We start from the raw sequence: 22186 nt of genomic DNA, 5'->3' as shown, positions 1-22186 counted from the left end.
TTTGTTCCGCTATTTGTTTTGCTCTTGTTCTTTTGTTGTTAGGTCTTGGAAAAATACGTTGGTAAGGCTATACAAATTCAGTAATTAGACGGTAGGGAAACCTGATAATTTGTGCATAATGTGAACATTGTTCTCGTCAGTCGTGGCATTAGGTCTCTTTTTACCCCCCGTGGGGATGCTGGGGGTCTTTCAGCATCAATACCATCCCCGCCTTCTGGAAATTCTCTGCTAGAAATTTCCTCTTTTCTGTCACTCTCTTTGTTTCTGCCTTTTTTTCTTTCTTCACTGTTGTTTCATTTTTCTGCCTTCTCTGTCCACCCCTCTATCTTTTTTGAAGCAAGCATTGACACTTCTTTTTCTCTCTCTTTTCCGCAGCTTGTGATGTACTATCCGCAGTGCTGGTTTGCTCTGGTGATTAGACAGTGAGATGTAAACACTGGGATGAGCACTAGCTGCCCTTTCTGCAGTGTTATTTGCCTATATGTCCTTTTAAGTATTTTTTGTTTGGCTTTGAGGTATTGTTGTTTTTAGCGATACCTTTTTTACGTGTTTTGTTGTTGTTGTTGTTGTTATTGTTGTTGTTGTTGTACTCTGGGGATTGTAAATGAAGCGGAAGGGCTGGCGTCCTCAGCATGGCCTCGTCTTATTTGCCATAAGGAGCTAAATGGTTGGGATACCGTGTCATGAAGTGTGTTTTGTGGGTTTGTCTTGGTGCTTTTTTGTAGATGTGACAGTTTTGTGTTGACGCGGTTGAGCATTTGTATGGTTTGACAGTCCTGATATGGCCCTGTGCGGTCGGCTGGACTATAAGCAACAAGAATAATAAAAATAAGAATAAGGTCAATTTTTTCTTTGTTTTGTTACAATTATAAAACAGTGTCATACATTTACAAAACAGTATCCACATGTAAATAGATTTCAGCTGTTACTATGTATGACCTTTATATAAGCCGTGCGTCCGTATTTTCTATCTTACAATATCATGTTACATGGTATTGCTTGTGCATTGGTATATCATAATGAGGTTTTCTGATAATGCAATGGTTATTGCTTGTCCGAGTCAGTTTCATGATACAAACCGTTCGCAATTACACGCTGTTCGCAATTAGGCATACCCACCCTATGTGAGTGTAGCACCACCTCCTCCCCCCCACTAAAATGTGTTAACAAAGTGAGTCGATATTATGTCACGGTGTGTGTGTGTGTGTGTGTGTGTGTGTGTGTGTGTGAAACTTTATTATTGGCATTTTCTCGGCGACTGCGAGTGGCATAGGAACCAAACTTAGTATGATGGTAGGTAGTATGAACAAGACCTTTGAAGTCATCCCCTTTATGATGATAATCTATGGTAAGCAGGGTGAGAGGTCAAAGGTCAAAATCATTCTTAAAAAAAAATATTTAAAAAAAGAAGAAAGAAAGACAGACACTGTATCTTACATCCAATTTTAATCAAAATTGGTATTGTGACTGGTCATGGGTACAATGTGATCCCAAAAGCAATTCAAAATTTGTGGTTAATGGTCAATGTCACAACATCATATATGATATCAATAGTAAAAGTTCATATTGCAAGAGTGAGTAAATGCTAATTATCTTCATCAAACTTGGTACAATCATTTGTCATGATTAAAACAAAAGCTATGTAAAAAAAAAAAAAAAGAAAAAAAAAAGCAATCCGAGAGGTCAAAGGTCAAGGTCACAACATGGCGTAGTGGGGAAAATGCAAAAGTGTGATAGAACTTTGTTTTTTTTTTTTTTTTCAACCAGTTTTCATTAAACATGATGTACCACGTATTGATTTGTTTTGGTCAGAATATCAAAACGGTTTGTACGAATGTGTGTGTGTGTGTGTGTGAGAGAGAGAGAGAGAGAGAGAGAGAGAGAGTGTCTACTGGAACGTGGCACTGCCCGCAGCGAAGCGGGGCCAGGCCTTGACGAGCTCGTACAGCCTGTCTCCCGGGCAGTCCGTGGCGCCCAGGTCCCGGTGGCCCTTCAGGGTGTAGGTGGCGCTGATGTGCCCGTGGTCCACGCCCATCTTGATCAGCTGCTGCGCTGTGCTGACGGCTGCCGCGTTAGGTTCTCGGGTGTTAAAGTCTCCGATGAAACAGATTCCTGGAGAGGGGAAAACAACAACAATTTTAAAAATAAAAACACAAAACAACAACAACAAAAACACGAACTTGAGAAAATAATAAAGACTTCTGACTGAACAGTTGAAAATTCCAGAAAGAAAGAAGGAAAGGACATAAATGAATTAACTAATTCAGAGACAACTAAATCAATGAATATCAAAAGAGGAAAATAGCCGGACAACACTGAAAAATGAAACAAATGATTTAACAACGAACGAGAGAAAAAAAAGTTGTTTTTTCCCCACAAGATAACGTAAGCGGGCGTGTCTTACAAGTTACAGCACGGACATAAATAGAATGGTTCTATTTATATAGGTTCGTAGTCTTACAAGTCCTCCACCACCACGAAACATCCCAGAATGGACGGGCTTGAGGTTGAGCGATACAATCAGGAGGTCAGAAAACCGAGAGGATGCTGGTTGCCAGATCACCTGTGGCGCCCCAACGGTCCACAAGACTACGGGATAGGTGAAGGTGAAGTCTTACAAGTGACGTACCAATAGCCACGGAGTTGTAGTTCTTGGTGTGCGCGCCCACCACACCCCAGCCTCTGCCTTCGTAAGCCTTTCCGTCCTCCCCCACCACGAAACTGTAGGCGATGTCGTTCCAGTCTGGATGCATATCATTAACAACGACAAAAAAATCATCATTATCATCATTGAGTCATCATCATCGGTAATCATCGACAACAAGAACAATAACAATACTGACTACTTCTGCTACTGCGGCTATTGGTCACTGATAGACCTGTTGCTATTAAAAGTGACATTATTGATGATAATATCATTAAAACTAATAGTAACAAGAACAACAACAAGAACATTACGACTACTACTCATGATAATAATGATGATAATGACGATAATAATAATGATAATGACACAAACGATCATTATCATCATCACCACCATCGCTGATTCCCTGTGTGTGTGTGTGTGTGTGTGTGTGTGTGTGTGTGTGTGTGTGTGTGTGTGTGCAGCGTACCACTAAGCAGTAAGACCAGCTGCAACAAGTAGTACTTCATAAGGATAGTGGAAGCTATATGATTTCAGTGAAAGAGAATACAAACATTACAAACAGCAATAGCTTCAGGCAGAAAATATCAGTTTCAACTGAAACATTATCATAATGAAACCAACGTAAAGTAATTCAGTAATTCGTGTTGTCACAGTCTTAATACACACACACACACACACACACACACACACACACACACACACACACACACACACACACACACACACACACACTATGTGTATGCACGAATACACATATAAACAAACTAGCCCCATCCGTCATAAAAGGAAAAAAAAAGATGTGCAGGTGCAAGAAAGTACTTGTGTTTATTTGAGTGGTGCTCATGACACTGAGACACACACTGCTGTTTATCGAAAAAAATTAGCGTCATTTTCTTTATGTTCCCAAGAAGAAAACTGTGCAAATTACCGGGTGGTCCTTAACTTTCTTGTGACCCTGTACTACTGACCAAACACACGTTTATCTTTCACGTGGTGGTCTTAGAAATCACGTTAAAACACTGACCAAACACACACCTTTATCTTTCATGTGGTAGTCTTGGAGACCACGTTAAAGCACTGACCAAACATACGTTTATCTTTCATGTGGTAGTCTTGGAAACCACATTAAAACACTACCAAACATACCTACCTTTATCTTTCATGTTGAAGTCGTGGAAACCACATTAAACCACTGACCAATCACAAACACCTTTATCTTTCATGCGCCGGTAGTCTTGGAAACCACATTAAACCACTGACAAACACACACACCTTTATCTTTCATGTGGTAGTCCTGGAAACCACATAATACCGCTACTGACCAACCACAAACCTTAATCTTTCATGTGGTAGGTTTGGAAATCACATTAAATCAACGACCAACACATACCTTAATCTTTCACGTGGTAGTCTTGGAAACCACATTAAATAACTAACAAACACATAACGGCCTTTAACTTTCATGTGGTAGTCTTGAAAACCACATCAAATAGCTGACAAAACACACACATACCTTTATCTTCCATGTGATAGTCTTGGAAACCAGATCAAACCGCTGACCAAACACACACACACACACCTTTATCTTTCAAGTTCATGTAGTAGTCTTGGAAACCACATTAAACCACTGACCAAACACACACACACACCTTTATCTTTCATGTGGTAGTCTCAGTTGGAAACAACATCAAACCGCTGACCAAACACACACACATACCTTTATCTTCCATGTGGTAGTCTTGGAAACCAGATCAAACCGCTGACCAAACACACACACACACACCTTTATCTTTCAAGTTCATGTAGTAGTCTTGGAAACCACATTAAACCACTGACCAAACACACACACATACCTTTATCTTTCATGTGGTAGTCTTGGAAACCACATTAAACCACTGACCAAACACACACACATACCTTTATCTTTCATGTGGTAGTCTTGGAAACCACATTAAACCACTGACCAAACACACACACACACCTTTATCTTTCATGTGGTAGTCCTGGAAACCCTTTATCTGGCCGATGCAGGCAGTGCTGTTCTCAGCAACAGCTCCGGCGCTGTGGTGGATGACGACGAACTTGGCAGGTTCTTTCATGGAATCCGGGGTTTTCTTGGGGCTCTTGGCGCCCCACTCCGTCCGTGGAACGATGGCTGGACCGCCTGGACATTTAATGATGATAATAATGACGATGATAGTGATGATGATGATGTCGACGACGACGATGATGATGATGATAGTAATGATGATGACAATGATACTGATGATGACGATGATAGTGATGATGACGACGACGACGACGACGATGATGATAATAATGATGATGACGACGACGACGACGGTGATGATGACAGTAACGATGGTGACAGTAATGACGATGATGATGATGGTGACGACGATGATGATGGTGGTGATGACAGTAATGATGATGATGATGACGATGATGATGATGATGACAACTACGACGGACTCGGACGACGACGGCGACGATGATGATACTACTACTACTACTACTAGGTGTTTGTAATAGTGATGATGATGATGATGACAATGATAATGATGATAATAATAACGGCCGCCGGGTAGTTTACTAATGCGCTAGTACAGGGACCAAGAGCACAAACAATGAACATCAATATGTGGGGGTGGGGTATGGTTACAAAAATAAAGAACATAGGGCACTAGTATCAAGACTCACTGTTTAAAGCAAGACAAAAAGAATGTGTCAATGACAACACAGACAAACAGACACAGTCACAGACACACACAGATGCGCGCCGGCCACATACACTGACACACACACACACACACTCTCTCTCTCTCTCTTCTGACGCACGCACGCACACACACACACACACACACACACACACACACACACACACACACACACACACACACATGCACCGGCACCCCAACTAGTGCCTACCTGCTGTTGACATAGTCACGTCGTGTAGGACTCCGCACAAGCACGCCCAACAACTTAGCAGCAGAATGGATCGATGACAACTAAAAACACGTTGTAGCTGTTCAACTGTTGATCAGTAGCCTTGGCACTGTCAAAGTTCTGGAAAGCGACTAAATTCACTGACACTTCAAACTATAACTGTGCGTCTTTATGTAAATTAATGTCGTTCGACTGCGAAATATTCTCAGCAACTGAAATAATCGGTTTCGGTTGAATTCGTGATTCAGGGCGTCTGCGTACAGTTGGAAACCGTAAGAGCGTGCTGTGTAGTCCGTTGGCTAAACTGATGCAAAAAGTCGTTGGTAATGTCACAACATAATTATATCAAAGTCTAAAAAGCCTCGGATAGGCTTCGCGTTTTGCCGTCCAACTGTTCGGATTTTAGTTTGTAAACTGCTGACCAGTGCAAGAGAGAGAACGTGACATCCAGCGATAGCTGTTCGTAGCTGAGCCAAGAAGCCTGCACCTGTCTGCTCTCTACATTGGCAGAGAGCACTTCGAGGTGTCGGTAAACCTTGAAAGGGTCAAAGTCGTACAGTTTGTGTCATCCTTTTTATTGCGGAGTTCGTTATTTTAAGCTGCTGGCTCGGTGAATCCAATTACTGATTAGTCAGAGCTTTCCCGGTAACCGTGTCGAATGATAATTCGTCTTGTTGTCAGTTCATTACGTTCCCTGTTGCATTAATCTGATTCGTGTTTTGTATTGTACTGTCATGTTGTATTGTGCTGTGCTGTTGTCCGAGCAGTATTGCGTTGTGTTGTATTATACCGCTGCAGATTGTGCCGTATATCACTGCTTGCTTATTACGTAGTAACATCAACTGATTTATTCCGCTGGTTTGCCACGCTCTTCGTCTTAAGGCCCGTGAGCACACATTGTCAAAACGCAGACCTAGTAGTCTTTATTTTTTGGCTTCGCCGCCGCTGCATTTGTGCTCGTCAGAACTCAGCTAAATCAATTCCTCGGTGATATTTTGGCGGAGACTCATCATAATGCAGGAAGTGTTGTTATTTGGATCAGTTTTCTGCTGCGGAGTTGCGTCCACTATTTAATTAATCACATCAGTATATTCATTTGTGGGACCTTTATTTTTTATAATGAAATTTGTCTAATGAATAGATCATTTGTGTGGAAAATAGCAGGTTGTTTAATTTGTATTTGTTACGGGCGCAATAGCCGAGTGGTTAAAGCGTTGGACTGTCAATCTGAGGGTCCCGGGTTCGAATCACGGTGACGGCGCCTGGTGGATAAAGGGTGGAGATTTTTACGATCTCCCAGGTCAACATATGTGCAGACCTGCTAGTGCCTGAACCCTCTTCGTGTGTATGTACAAGCAGAAGATCAAATACGCACGTTAAAGATCCTGTAATCCATGTCAGCGTCCGGTGGGTTATGGAAACAAGAACATACCCAGCATGCACACCCCCGAAAACGGAGTATGGCTGCCTACATGGCGGGGTAAAAACGGTCATACACGAAAAAGCCCATTCGTGTACATACGAGTGAACACAAAAGAAGAAAGTATTTGTTAATCAAATTTGATATCCGCACAAGAATCAGTTTTCTGAGTGTTTTCTGTGTTGCATGTCTTTTGATTATGTCAGCTGGTCATTCAGAGATTGATAGACACACAGACAGAGACACAGACAGAGAGATGAGAAGCTTATGGCCACTAATATTTTGAGACATAACATTCGATTTTCGCGACGGTACATATCTGCATGTTTTAGACGACCAAGACACTTTCAAGGGCGAGCGTTTTTATCTCGAACAACTAATTTGGGATTTCCCGTTCCAAATTTATTCCCGGCATCAGGCCATCGGCTGGGAGGTAAGGGTAGGGGTGAATCTTGTAGCTGGTAGGTGGGAAGCCATGCGCATGCAGTGTTTTTTGAGAAGAGAGTCGGAAAGAAATTTATGACAATTAACTGCCACCGTGGCGAGGCGGTTAGCGCCGCGGCTGACGGCTGGGAGACGTGGGTTCGATGAGTCCTACCGGCACAGATTCAGTCGAGTGTGCTTATAAGGGCTTAAACGGAAAGACTCAGGAACCACTGTACCGACACAGTCGAGTATTATCCATAACACCGGTGTGTCTTGGAATGTGTTGCACAGTCAAATTCCATGGTCAACACTGCGAGTGTTCAGTATATCTGATCTCTGGCCTGGTTAACGTGAACACCGGGATCATTGTACTGAATCATCATGAAAGGAATGTAAGCGGCCCGGCGACGGTAAAGTCAGTACAGACTTGTCTCGTAGTCCCAACCTAAGAAATGGACCTCCATAGGAGCACCGTCATCTTCCTCCTAATTCGTCATCACCTAAGCCATTACTCAGTGTCGCCATTTGGACAAAGGCTTCAGTCGGAGTCAAGTTAACTTGAACTCAGTAGACTGAGATGCACAGCTGAACATCATAGTGTCACCTGCGAAGTGACTCTGCAGCAGTGCCAGCGGGGTCTCCTCTGATGTGTGGCCTCCTGGCGACCAAACATCGATTTATTGTTTCCTGTGGACTGCCGGCACTGGGACTGTGACAGACGTATCAGTCGGAGTGTGGATGATGGACTCGGAATGACCGGTGCGAGACTCGATAGAGTAATGCTGACACTGTGCAGATGATGGGGCAGAAGAAGAAGAAGAGTTTATGACAACTAATGGAGACGGCGTATGGGTTTCATGACGATACATATCCGCACGTTTCAGACGACTTAGAAACTTTTAAGGGCGAGCGTTTTTACCTATAACTCGTTTGGGATTTCCCGTTTTAAATCGAGTCCATCAGGTCAACTGTTCTGAGAAGAGGTTCGGGGTGAATCTTGTAGTAGGTAGGCAGGCAATCGCGCACTTACCATGTTTTTGAGAAATGTTTTCTGCCGCTCCTTTCCGCTCTGAGAGAATAACTGTATGACAAACAGAATCACGTTGTTGCAACAAGGAATTTGGGATTTCCCGATTGCACACACACACACACACACACACACACACACACACACACACACACACACACACACACGCGCGCGCGCGCGCGCGCGCGGTTAACTGCATGACAAATAATATTGCAGTAACAAGGAACTGGGGAAATTCTCGATTTTGTGTAAACACAGACACAGACAGGAGTCACGACCTGGGTGCGGCCTGGTGTACAGTAACAAGTCGAAACCTATCCCTGGCTGGTTCTCAGTTATCCCGGCCGGGTAGGAAATAGCCTAGGCTACTTCTTACCCCGGGTAAGAACCAGCCTAGGCCATTTCTTACCCCTCCTGGTTGGAATATACCCCCTGTGTACACTTCGCTCACCCAACCAGTCTGTATCACATTTACATTAATGATGATGATGATGATGATGACGATGATGATAATACTGATAATAATAATGGGAATTTATAGTAACTCCTTCCAACGCTCAAGCCACTTTGCAATTAATGCAAAAAAGTGATGTGATGATGTTTGTCAAAAAAGTTATGTGATGATGTTCGTCCTTCGGATTCCACACACACACACACACACACACACACACACACACACTGCCACATACACACAAACGCACGCATGCGTGTGCGTACTTTCTCGCTGGAAAAATAGTTCCAGTGCTTGTCGATAATACCATGGGGCGCCGAAGTGAAAATAAAATCGCCCGAGCATCAAATTCAGCCGGGCAGAACACCAGCGAAGCAGCCCGCAGCGCAGTAACCTAATACCCTGTCCTAATCTCGCTCCACTCACCATTCACACTTGTGCGTGCACACGTGCACACTCGGCACACATGCAACACACAAACACACACACATACACACACAATAATAATAATAATAATGATAACAGAATAGAATATGTCTTTATTACCAAGTGTACCGGGGTCGCAAGGAATATTGGGGGGGATAGTACATAACGAGATACGAACATAAATCGAAAATCATATACAAAGACAGATACAGTAGAAATAAGATACATACACTGCATATCAATATAAAAACTTGTGCATACTCACGCCGGATGCACGCACTGCACATGCACACACACACACACATGCACGCGCGCGCGCACACACACACACACACACACATTTGAAGAGAAGCTGCGTATTACATGTGGATGGTGCTGATGACTAGATCTTCAGGTAGATGGTTGTTGGTTGCACAATTCTGTTTATCATACTGGATTTGTTCGAGAGACAGGGCACTGACTGCTTTGGGGGAAAAGCTATTGGCAAAGCGATTGGTTTTCGTCCTTATACTTCTGTACCGTCGACCAGAGGGGAACATCTCGAAAATCCCAAAAGGTGGATGTAATTCGTCCTGGTTGATTGATTTTGCTTTTTTTTAGTAGCCGCTCATTATGTCTTCTAGAGAAGGTAGATCAGCCTCGGTAATTTTGGTGGCAGTTCAGTTACGATTCTGTTAAGGGCTGCAACTTCTGCCTTGGAAATGTTTCCGTACCAAACAGTAATAGCAAATTAAAAGTCGCTGATGATCTCTACTTGCTTGTCTTCAATGTCAGATCCAGTCTTCCTGAAATCTAGGATTAAATCTTTGGTTTTTGATACGTTGAGTTCTAAGTTGTTTTGATCACACCAGCTGACAAGTTCATGTACTTCTTCCCTATATTTTGACTCATCAACTGTTCGTAATCAGCCCTTCTAGAGTTGTATCGTCGGCAAACTTGACCATGGTGTTACATTCATTTTGAGCTGCACAGTCATGTGTGAATAGTGAGTATAACCGTGGGGATAGAACACATCCCTGTGGGGTGCCTATGTTGAGAATGCATGTGGAGGAAGTGAGGTCACCAACTTTAACAACATGCGGTCTGCATCTTAGAAAATTTAGGATCCATGCACAACTGAATTGATTCAGGCAGCGAGAGGTCTTTCAGTTTAAAGTATAATTTTGATGGCACTATTGTGTTGAACGCAGAGCTGTAGTCAGTGAAAAGGATCCTGGCATAGCTGTTAGGATTTTCGAGATGTATGATGACATGGTAGAGACCTGTGCTAATGGCATCTTCAACTGATCTGTTAGGCGAACTGAAAGGGATCAAAAGATGGAGGAATGCAGGTTTTTAGGAATTGTAGAATTAACCGTTCAAATGTTTTCATTACGACAGATGTTAAGGCTACGGGACGATAATCATCAAGAACACTAGGCTGTACTTTTTTTTGGAACAGGAATGATTGTTGATTTCTTAAAGCAGTGAGGAACCACACAAGACTGAAGGGACATGTTAAATATGTCAGTGAAGACACTGCATAGTTGGACTGCACACTTCCTCAAAAGGCCTGGTGAGATGTTGTCAGGGCCAGCGGCTTTTCTTATTTTCAGACGGCTGAAGTGGCGTCTGACTTCATTCTCTTGGACTATGAAAGGGGGAGTGGGGGTGATTTTACTGAGGTGCAGCCACTGACGTCCGTCAGAAGTAGAACGCGCTTGCGTAACCCTGGCTTGCTCTTGCCTTGCGACTCTTTGTAAGGGGCTCTCTCTTGGGCAGAAGTGTGACAAATGATTATTACAAACCAAAATCTAATTATGTTCCCGCCCACCTACAGCGGTAAACTTTATATCAGCGATTTATTCTATTTTATCGTGAAAAGAACGGTTTTGTTGCACACATTTCGACCATTTTTGTATCTGCCCTGGACTAGAGGCAAGGACGAACGTATTGGGGCTGGGATGGATGGGCGGGTGGGTGCCGAGCTGTTTTGAACGATTATATTGACATAGCCATTGCACCTAAACGGTAATGGCCGCTACGTTTAATCACTACTACTGTACTCACTGCCAGTGGTGACCAACAATATAGAACAACAAACATACAGACTTGTCCATTTTGTAACATTATTGCAAATTTCATGTGGGGATAAAAACATTACACACAAACACACGATACACAGATGAGACAACGTCACAGCCCGTCAGTGACATTTGCACGAAGGAACGTTCAGACATGGTCACCAACGACGAAGCACTCACGAATATGTAATCTGCCTCTCTCTAACGTTTTTGTTTTTGAATTACTATTATTATGATTATGATTATTATTAAAGCTGAGCGTGTAACGTATATTAATCAGACCAAACGCATTGACGTTATCTTGAAACCGACATGAAGACCCTTGGTCGTTTCTCGGTCAAAGGGAGACAACCGCTACAAATTCCAATTACATTGTACCGTGTTCGTGTGGGTTTCAGAAAGTGATTTTCGAACTAATTCATTTTGGTCATGTTTGTTCGGTTCAAAACGAGCAATGGAGACAGCGATGGGATTAATTGATGGTTCCAGCTCTAACTGAAAGAATACAGAAGGAACATTAAGAGATTGACGACGTACTTTGGAGTTATACGACGGTCAAACACTATATAGAGAGCAACAGAGTACATTTTGAACATCAGACAGTGACATCTTTATCCATCCAACTGGAAATTAATTAATCATGATTATTTTTAGCTTTAACCAACCATGTTCGCTCTTTTCATCGTTCTATTATCAAAATTATTATCGTTGTTGTTGGCCGACACATTTACTTGTTTCACTGATTTATCTGTTCCATTTTACTTAGTGTTAATGTTATAGACATACCTGTGGTAGGCTCTCAGAGCCTGGGTTTATGAGTGGGTTGGGCATCTACTTCTTTTGTTTTTATAAGCAGAGGTGATGCAAAGCGGGGAAATCCGTAACAAAGTCGTCATTACAGCATACAGCATGCCGAGGACCAGAAACACCAGATTGAAATGTTCAAGCATTGTTGTTGTTGAGAAATGATGAAGGTCACAGTTGCAGAATGGTAAACTAAATAAGATGCTTATCTTCCAATACAGTGTCCGTGATCGAGGTTCCGAGTTCGACTGATCCCGCTGTCACCCTTTCTCCCTTTACTGGAAAATGAAATCGAGCGTATATAATAATTATAGTCATTCGGATGAAATGATCAACCGAGGTCCCTTGTGCAGCACGCACTTTGCGCACTGAAAAATAGCCCATGGCAAAACTGATGAATACATTGTCCTCTGGCACATTTCTGTAGAAAAAATCCACTCTGATAGGTACACAAATATAGCCTATATAGGTACACAAATATAGCCTATACTATGCATGCAGTCAAGGCCTGACGACTGAGGGAAGCGCGGCGGTTCAGTTGGCTATGGTGCTGTCAGGCATCTGCCTAGCAGATGTGGTGTAGTGGGGCGGATTTGTCCGAACGCTGTCAAGGACGCCCCCTTGAGAAACAGTGAAACTGAAAGTGAAACAGAGGCGATGCAGCGCACTGTATATATACTGATGGATCAGTCCGCACTCTTTGTCTAACGCCGCCTTCACAAACTGAAACTCAGTGATCAGTTTTAAATGCAAGACTCAGCTGGACTGAGAATTTGATCAGTGGCACGGAAGTGGAAGAGTGACTACGTTTTGGCCCAAAGAATGAACTGATCGAGGTTGACTTAACTTAAATGATGTTTGACTGAGTCCCCTCCAAAGGCCTGGACTCAGGCGTCGCTCTACCGAGTGAAACTGCATAGGTATCTTATACTTATACTTAGCTGCATTTGCCAGTGTACTTACACTAACTGAATCTGAAGATGAGCAGTCCTAAACTTCAATGTGTGTGTGTGTGTGTGTGTGTGTGTGTGTGTGTGTGTGTGTGTGTGTGTGTGTGTGTGTGTGTGTGTGTACGCGCGCACACACGCACACACAAATGCACACACTAAACACACACCTGCACGCACGTACACACGCACGCACATTACAGATTACAGAATACTTTATTATCTCAACAAGAGAAATTCATTTGTGGTGTAAAACACATAAACAATACACGGAAATCACAGTCATTCAACATATATACATAAAAGACAAAATGTTCAGATGGCAACCCATGCGTACAATAAATAATCACAGTAGATAACAACAACACAACAGAAACCTTTAAAAGGTAACTTAGAGTAAATCATACATACATCATCACAGCCATACATGTGCAACACAAAATCATTTAAAGGATATGAATAAAATAGGCATGAAATAGCATACTAAAAGTAGACATAAGACATAAAAAGATTATGATAACAGTGTAGTTCAACAATACTTTGATTTATGATGCCACATTCCACAAACACACATTCTGGCATACATTAAAAAAAAAATCACAGATCTGATTATCAATTATTGCTGTTTAACAGCTAAATTGAGGTTGGTATAAAGCTGCATTTATACACATACACGCACAGCTGCAGCAGCAGCTAAAGTGATTCCCTCATTCATCTGTGCGGCTCGCTGTATCAAGGCCATTACACATCTCGATCGATTCCCCACTCAACGTTTGGTGCAACAGATCGATCGAGACACTGAGTCTACAGGCCAAGTGTACACGTGAGCACACGAAAAAAACCTATGTTTTCTTCCTCTCTCCGAAGTCAAAGACACGTTAACAAAATGAATTAAAGCTCAGGAAAGATTAGCCAAACAGAAATATTAAAAGCATCCGTGAAAGACCAGTTTGTTTTTACTTTCGATTTCAACCATCCAAGCGCAAGTCATCCAAGCACTTCCGGGCCATGTCATCCACGATGGTGGGGAAGACGAACGAATCACTCAAGTCTTTTGCCTCCTTGAAAGTGAACCAGTGCGGAAGATCTTAAACTGGGGAGAGGGACAGCCTTAGCGGGACTCCAGTCAGGAAAGACGATAGCAGTTTTTACCAGGATGGCAGCACTGCTTAATTCAGCCAAGATTGTTCTTGTTTGTATCGCGTGTGGTGCTTTGATCCACGCTACGTTCGCTAGGAAGGCTGACAAAAAGAAAGCAGATGTGAAAGATACGACCAAAACATCACCAGCAGTTTTTCCGTTGCCAGGTGATAAGAGGTATGCTTATATTTCATAATTCACACACACACACACATCACCGATATATATATATATATATATATATATATATATATATATATGTACACACCGATACACACACATACACATATAATATACAGCATATATAAATACTATCTCTCTCTTTCTCTCTCTTTCTATATAATTATATATGCCTTGATCTCTCTCTATATATATTGTATGAATATATAGATTGTATGAATGTGCTCTTAAACTAGTTCTTTTGAAATCCAGTTCATTAACCACTGATGACTATAAATCATTGAACATTCTCCCTCTGTATCTAACTCTAAGACTATAATTCAACAAGGCTCTGTTTGTGCACAAAGTAGTTAGTGGAGCAGCTCCTCCTGTATTGTAGATAACTTTCCAACAAACAAGACACTTTCATAAACTTACAGTACCTCCTCCTAGAATTGATCTCTTTAAGTCAAGTCTTTCATACAGTGGTGGTTCATACTGGAATGATTTGCCTTCCTTTTTGAAACAGATAATCAGTAGTATTAACTTCAGATGCTCTTAATTAAACTATTGTTTGATAAAGTGGAAAATATGTAAATGATGTAAGTCAGCCTTAATGACAATGCTATTCTACTTAAACAGGGAAATGTTAAAATGTAACACCATGCACTATTATTATTATTATTAGTGTTATCAGTGTTATTATTATTATCATTATTATTGTTGTTGTTGTTGTCATCTTCCTTCGTGGGCTGCAACTCCCATGTTCACTCGCATGCACATGAGTGGGCTTTTATGTGTATGGCCATTTTTACCCCGGTATTTAGGCAGCCATACTCCGTTTTCGGGGGCATTGTTGTTCTAATTAGGGATGGTTGTTTTTTTTTATGCATGTACAAGTGTATTGGTTTGTGTGTGTTTAGTGTCCATTTTAGTATTTGTATTTGTCTTTCTTTGTTATCAAGACATTCTTTACAGTACTGCTCATGTCACTGTTCACATGTGACCATGAAAATCAAGGTGGAAAATTTAACCCTTCAGATATGGAAGCATTTGATTTCTGCATACAAAGTCATATTTGTAATTGTTACAACAGTAACATAGAACTGGATCAGTGTGCTATGAAATCATAAAAAAAGCATCACAATGTGCATCTGTACACTACAAGGTATATATATTAAACCCATTAAGGTTTAAACTGGGTGGTGATCAGTGCGCATCAAATGCGCATGTTAAAGATTCCATAATCCATATCAGCATTAGGTGGGTTTTAGAAATGAGCATACCCAGCATGCATACCCCCCCAGAATGGATCATGGCTGTATTTATGGTGGGGTAAAAACAGTCATGCATATAATAAAAGCCCTCATGTATGTGTATACAAGCGAACTTGGGAGTTGCAGCCCATGAACAAAGAAGAAGAAGTGGGAACACAAACAGCAGTGCTTTGTTCACAAAGTGGTGGGGGCAGGTTTCCTCTCCCGCTCTGATCATAGTGTATTGATTGTGGCTGTTATTCAGTCTTTAGGTGTTTGTGCAGCCTTTTGATGTCTTAGCTTACTCCATGCATCATGGATTGCTGTGATCAATACATATGAGCAGCAGCTGGCAGCTGTGGTAAAGAACAGTGAATAAACACTTATAAGTTCTATCTCACTGGTGCATTGTGTGATTGTGCACACACAGCAACCCACATGGTTCAGGGTTTATTATTTATGGGGGTTATGTTTGTTTGCTTTTTTTTGTATTTGCAAACTTTGTCTTTTTACTTATTTATTTTTTCGATCCCATTTTTCTGTATTTCTAACACAAATGACATTGAGTGATGATGGGGGTGATAGCCAGGCTGCTGTGGAGGTCCGTTTAGGTTTGGTACTACTTGGCAAGGCTGTACTCTCATAATATGTCCCTGGTCAGCTGAGCTATAAGCAATATGATTTGATTGATAATGTACCGCATCGTCAACCAGGCTGAGAGAGAATTCTGTAGATAGAAACCTGAAGTGTTGGTCCGGAAATTTGAGCAGCTGTGAGGTCCCAGTCTTCCCATTTGAGCCCACAGCACACTCAGCTCTGGGTGGAAGCAAGCCACAGGTTGAAACCCACCCCCACCTCTGATGGAGATTGAATCAAATTGAATTTACATGAATTTTATTTAATGAGAGAAGTGGAATTAGCATTGACATGCTGTTGCACACCCAGCCCAGGACGAAGAAATCAAACATGCAAAAGAAGAGAGAGAGAGAGAGAGAGAGAGAGAGAGAGAGAGAGCAAAGTAATAACATAACAAACAAGAGAGGCAAGGCCTTCAAGACTCACTTGTGATAAATTAAGTCCCTAGCATTAATTACAGAGTAATTTCCCTTTTTTACTGTCTGCACCAAAACGTTTGCAAAATAAATAAAAATTCCATGCTTAGCAAAAGAAGTTCCTGTTTGAACAAAAAATGATAATAATGACTCCTCTTGTTGTTGTGTCAGAATAAGAGGTCAAAGTGCCAAGTTTAGAGAATACAAAAAATATAAATATAACAGTAAATGCATTTTGCATATAATTAGGCTTCTTTTTTAATTTTTTTGTGACCATCCCAGAGGTGCAATATTGTTTTAAACAAGATGACTGGAAAGAACTGAATTTTTCCTATTTTTATGCCAAATTTGGTGTCAACTGACAAAGTATTTGCAGAGAAAATGTCAATGTTAAAGTTTACCACGGACACACAGACACACGGACACACACACACACACACACACACACAGAGACAACCGAACACCGGGTTAAAACATAGACTCACTTTGTTTACACAAGTGAGTCAAAAAAGATGAACACAATCACTAAAATGGATTGAACCCATATCTTCCCAGTCATCTGTCCACATCACTGGCCACTTTGCCACACTGGATGGCCACATACAGGATTGTTCTGTCTCGGCACAGCAGTCCACACAGATGTTACTGGTTGTTGGGCTGCCAAGTGGCTACACCTTTGAGATGAACCAGTCCCTGTTTCTCTGATGTTCAGCTGTGCCTGTTCTCAGTCAGCACACACACACGCACGCACGCACGCACACACGCACGCACGCACGCACACACGCACGCACGCACGCAGAAAAAAGGGGGATGGGGTGGTTGGGGGGGGGGGGGGGGGGGGGGGGGGGAGTGGGGGAGGTGATGGTGGGGCATTGTTCCCTGACTCTGCCAAACACAAGAAAAGAAATAATCTAATCTTCTGCGAATTGTTGTTCCATTCAGTGGATTTTATCAATCAATCAGATCACTTTAATGTCCTCATTAAAAAATGCAAGGAAAATCGGCCTGTTGGCAACAAGACAACATACAATTGTGCAATAGTACAATAGTGTTTTATATTGATGATAATTTTTAATATATTAATAAATGTTTAAAAAAAAATATAAAAAAGAAAAAGAAAAAAAAGAACATTTGATTAGAACATACAGTCTTTAAAAACCACACAAAAGTATCTGTTCTTCCTGTTTATCAGATTCCTCCCCTTAACCCATGCCCTGTCCTCTCCCCACTCGCTTTTTTAACCACCTCCAAAACAAGAACATTAAGATTAGAATGTACAGTCCTTAAAAAAACTCTAAAAACTATCTGTTCTTTCTCTCTATCAGATTCCTCCCCTACCCCCATTCACCCTCTCCTCTCCCCACTCACTTTTTTAACCACACCACCGACGGGCGCAATAGCCTAATGGTTAAAGCATTGGGCTTTCAATCTGAGGGTCCCGGATTCGAATCTTGGTAACGGCGCCAGGTGGGTAAAGGGTGGAGATTTATCCGATCTCCCAGGTCGATATTTGTGCAGACCTGCTAGTGCCTGAACCCCCTTCATATGTATACTCAAGCAGAAGATCAAATACACACGTTAAAGATCCTGTAATCCATGTCAGCGTTCAGTGGGTTATGGAAACAAGAACATATCCAGCATGCACACCCCTGAAAACGGAGTATGGCTGCCTACATGGCGGGGTAAAAACGGTCATACATGTAAAAGCCCACTCATGTACATACAAGTGAACGTGGGAGTTGTGGCCCACGAACGCAGAAGAAGAACCACTCCTCCCCTGGGGGTCCATTCCTCCTCCATCACATGCCCCCTTCTGTTCATGCGCTTTGGAAAGATAATGACACATTATGGAAATGTCTTTCCTTGCCCCCTCCAGCACTGATTATTGATGCAGACATCTAACACACACACACACACACACACACACACACACACATACACACACACACACACACACACAGAGATTAAAGAAAATCCTTTTGTCCCTTTTGGGGTGTGGAGGTTACAATACAAATACATATGCATTGAATCACAGCTAAATCTAATGGTGTCTGTAAGAGAAAAAAAAGTGTAAAACACACAGACACAAATGTTTTGATTTTAGGAAAATTATATTTAAAAGTTTACAAACAAAACAAATCAAACCTTAGCACATTGACTTGAGATATATATGTTCCAGATATAAGGAGATATTACACACCCTTTCCAAAGTGTATGTAATAACTTCTTGAGCTGTCTGTCTGTCATTCTGGGTGGTTGGTCAGTATGTAGATACAGGTTTATGAGTGTGTGTGTGATGATGATGATGATGATGATGATGAGATGGTTTTTGACTCACTTGTGCAAAAAAAGTGAGTCTATGTTTTAACCTGGTGTTTGGTTGTGTGTGTGTGTGTGTGTGTGTGTGTGTGTGTAGTAACATTTAACATTGCCATTTTCTCTGGAAATACTTTGTCTGCCAATATTAAATTTGGCTTAAACATAGTATGAAAAGAAATCTTTAAACATAGTATGAAAAGAAATCACAGTCATACTAATAAGAGGTTGTAAGTCTCCCGAATTAAGCCGTATTTCTGAAACATTAATGGTTTATTTCGTTGAGATTCATTCAGAAATCTGAAAAAGCTAAAAACCGCTTCCCACTGAGTTAGGCCTACTAGAAGGTAGGTTGTGTTCGAAGACGACATGACCTCGTTTTTCTTGTTCACAATTAAAAGGAAATAAATACAGATTCTGGACAGAACACAGTTATGCTAACTACACTATCGACGTGTTTACTGCAGATAAATATTCTAAAGTGGACACTGAATTAACTGGAATGAACACAATAGAAAAACTGAATCATCGTTTCTTTCAGCCTGTTGTAGACTGGTTTGTGCAGATCAAGAGATCTACCATCTGTTGCGGTGTGTTTGAAGTGACGGCAACGTGTCCTTTACCGCCGAAATAAAAGAATAATCGAGATATGATAAAACACACAAAAAAATTAAACGGCGTTATTACGTCCACTACAATCACATCTATTTATCGCAGGAAGAAGAAAATGTTAGCATTGCTTTAAGTATTTTAGTCAGATGCACCACAAGCCTGCTTGGTTCGGAACTGAGCATGCATGGCTCGATCCCGCTCACATGCCTTAAAAAAAAAATCTCCCAAGCTTATTTCATGTATCATATTTAATACAGAGCACTTTTCAACGATTTTTTTCATTGTTTTTTTTCATGATTCCTTTACTAGATAAAGCGCGAAGCACAAGGGAGTCTTGAAGGCTTTGCCTCATGTTTTGAATGTCAGTATGCTCTTCTGTATCTTTTGGGTGTCTGTGTGAAGAAACAGTTGGAATGTATCCTGGTATCAACCAGGCCTGACAGATACGTCAGACACCTGCAGTGCTGGTCAGTAACTTTAGGGAACGCTCCCAAAGATGCATCCATGAAGTGGATGTCACTCAACAGTATGGTACATGTATCAGTCTTATCATTCAAGCCCGAGGCACACTCAACTTTTTGGGTAGGAACCAGCGACTGTCCAAAAAAATCCTTTCCTCTGATGGGGCTGAAACCTGTGTCCTTATAGGTGTCAGTTCGCATTACATGTAACCGCTTTGTGACAGTGGCTGGTGAAAGATGCTAAGTTTGAGAGTCAGCCCACATCGTTCAGCATTCAAGCCAGGGATGGCAGCTGTTCGATCCCACCTCAGTCGGATGCCCATAGGTTATCAGTGAGGCGCTTCAGTTTAACAGCTGGTGCAGCATTGATTAAAGTGAACATGAGCAGATTTTTCTTTTTCCATTTTGTCCTGCTTGCTCTAGTCACTGTGTTCGTTCCCACTCCACAGTTTTATAATATTCATTAATTTATTTATTTATTAGTAGTAGTGAACGGAAGTTATTTCGCCTTCTGTTTCTTTTTGGCCTTTTGTCTTCTTTGTTCAATAATCCTCCTTCAGTTATTTCATTTTCTATTTTTCATTTCCTTTCATCAGCCTCTCACGATCTGTTGTTAGAAATTCTGCCGATACTGGAAACAAAGCACGTAACTTGTTTTTCCTTTACTTATTCATTTATTTTTGAATATTGAACCAGAGTGCATTTACTTTTACACAATTTTTCCCAGGGAAAGAAAATAACACTCCACTGTAGTGCAGTCAGATTCTTTTATTTTTAACCCCACGCCAATGACGGAGGTTTTCAGCTTTCATTTTCAACTGAAAGGCTGTCAGCTAGCCCGACAATCACTCAAGAGTCAGTCAGGGAGCAGGTGCCTGGCTGCAGGGAGGAATAGCAGAAGAATTCTAGAGCTCGCCATGAAAGGAAGTCTCCTTTAGCTCTCAGATTGTCTGTCTAAGGGAGGTTCTCAAGCTATGAACAGTGCGTTGAGTTTATGCACAGGTCAGGTGTATATATATATATATTATATATATATATATTATATATATATATATATATATATATATTGTATGAGTCAGTTGTGCCCGACTATGACCATCAAAACAGCAGATGCAGCTGCTGCCCTGACTGTCTGGCCCAGAATTTGATTACAGTGGAGAGTGTCTTGCCAAAGTTACAATCGCCATTCTCTCGCCCAAGAGGGTTTCAGGACAGTCAGCGTTGGGATGGTTCCCAGAGGCCAACTAGCTCCCAAGGCTGCAGCACTAAGAGCCAGTGCAGTGTGCCTCTTAGTTTGAGAGTCATTGTCCTTCACAAAGATGAAGCTGTAAAGATTGATCACACAGCTCTCACTTTGCTGTTGGCTCAACTGTGAGCTTGTATCAATCTGTGGTATAACACACACACACACACACACACACACACACACACACACATATATATATATATATATATATAATTTTATTCTGTTTTTATAGATAAAGCAGATGTGGTGCAGCGAGTATAGATCAGTGCACACGTTTTGACGCATGCTTGAAAATGAAACCGAAACCGTCAGGCGCAAATGAAGGCTGCAGGCCATGTTTTGGCCAGGTGAATTGCTATCAGATCCCACGTACGTGTCTAACCATAGTATATCTGTCGAGTTGACTTGACGCTGGTTTTGGAGGCATTGAATGAAGGCAGGCACAGAAACAGTGTTTACTTTGGTTTGGTGGCTATTGTTTACTGTTGAGAGCTTGCCTCCCTCGGTGAATTGAAGTGTGTGGGGAGGGGGGGGGGGGGGGGGAGGCTTGGGGATTGGGTTGGTGGTGGTGGTGGTGGTGGAGATTTGAAATCCTTCACTGTAATCGTGTTACCAGGGTACCACTGTGTACACTATATGTGTCCGTGGTTGAACAGACGAACGGGTGAGTCGAATGCTGGATCTTTTGAGAACACTCAGGTAAAATGGTGCCGTTATGCGTGTCCGAAATAAACTAAAAAAACTAGAAAAAAAAAAAAAATCATTTGCATGATAATTTTTTTTT

The 22186-nt window shown here is 41.7% G+C and overlaps 1 protein-coding gene across 1 annotated transcript; it reads right to left on the bottom strand.

Moving 5' to 3' along the window:
- Positions 1 to 1445: 1445 nt before the first annotated feature.
- LOC143285876 (peptidoglycan-recognition protein SC2-like) lies at positions 1446 to 6694 on the bottom strand. The gene is made up of 4 exons (XM_076593316.1): positions 5579 to 6694; positions 4632 to 4814; positions 2630 to 2743; positions 1446 to 2112 (listed from the first exon to the last, which is right to left on the bottom strand). Exons 1-4 carry the CDS (start codon positions 5589 to 5591, stop codon positions 1889 to 1891), a joined length of 534 nt encoding a protein of 177 aa, XP_076449431.1. The 5' UTR covers positions 5592 to 6694; the 3' UTR covers positions 1446 to 1888.
- Between the last annotated feature and the right edge of the window lie 15492 nt (positions 6695 to 22186).

Source organism: Babylonia areolata, chromosome 9 (genome assembly GCF_041734735.1).
Source record: "Babylonia areolata isolate BAREFJ2019XMU chromosome 9, ASM4173473v1, whole genome shotgun sequence".
Taxonomy (NCBI): domain Eukaryota; kingdom Metazoa; phylum Mollusca; class Gastropoda; order Neogastropoda; family Buccinidae; genus Babylonia; species Babylonia areolata.
Note: the sequence above shows the minus strand (reverse complement) of the source record. Positions and strands in the feature narration are given on the sequence as shown.

Bases quoted from the DNA above. Each gene is read 5' to 3' on its own strand.
- LOC143285876 (XM_076593316.1), bottom strand. The intron at 2,744-4,631 runs GTGTGTGTGTGT...ATATGCATCCAG, and splicing joins CTACCACATGAAAGATAAAG to ACTGGAACGACATCGCCTAC. The intron at 2,113-2,629 runs GTACGTCACTTG...TCCCCTCTCCAG, and splicing joins CTACAACTCCGTGGCTATTG to GAATCTGTTTCATCGGAGAC.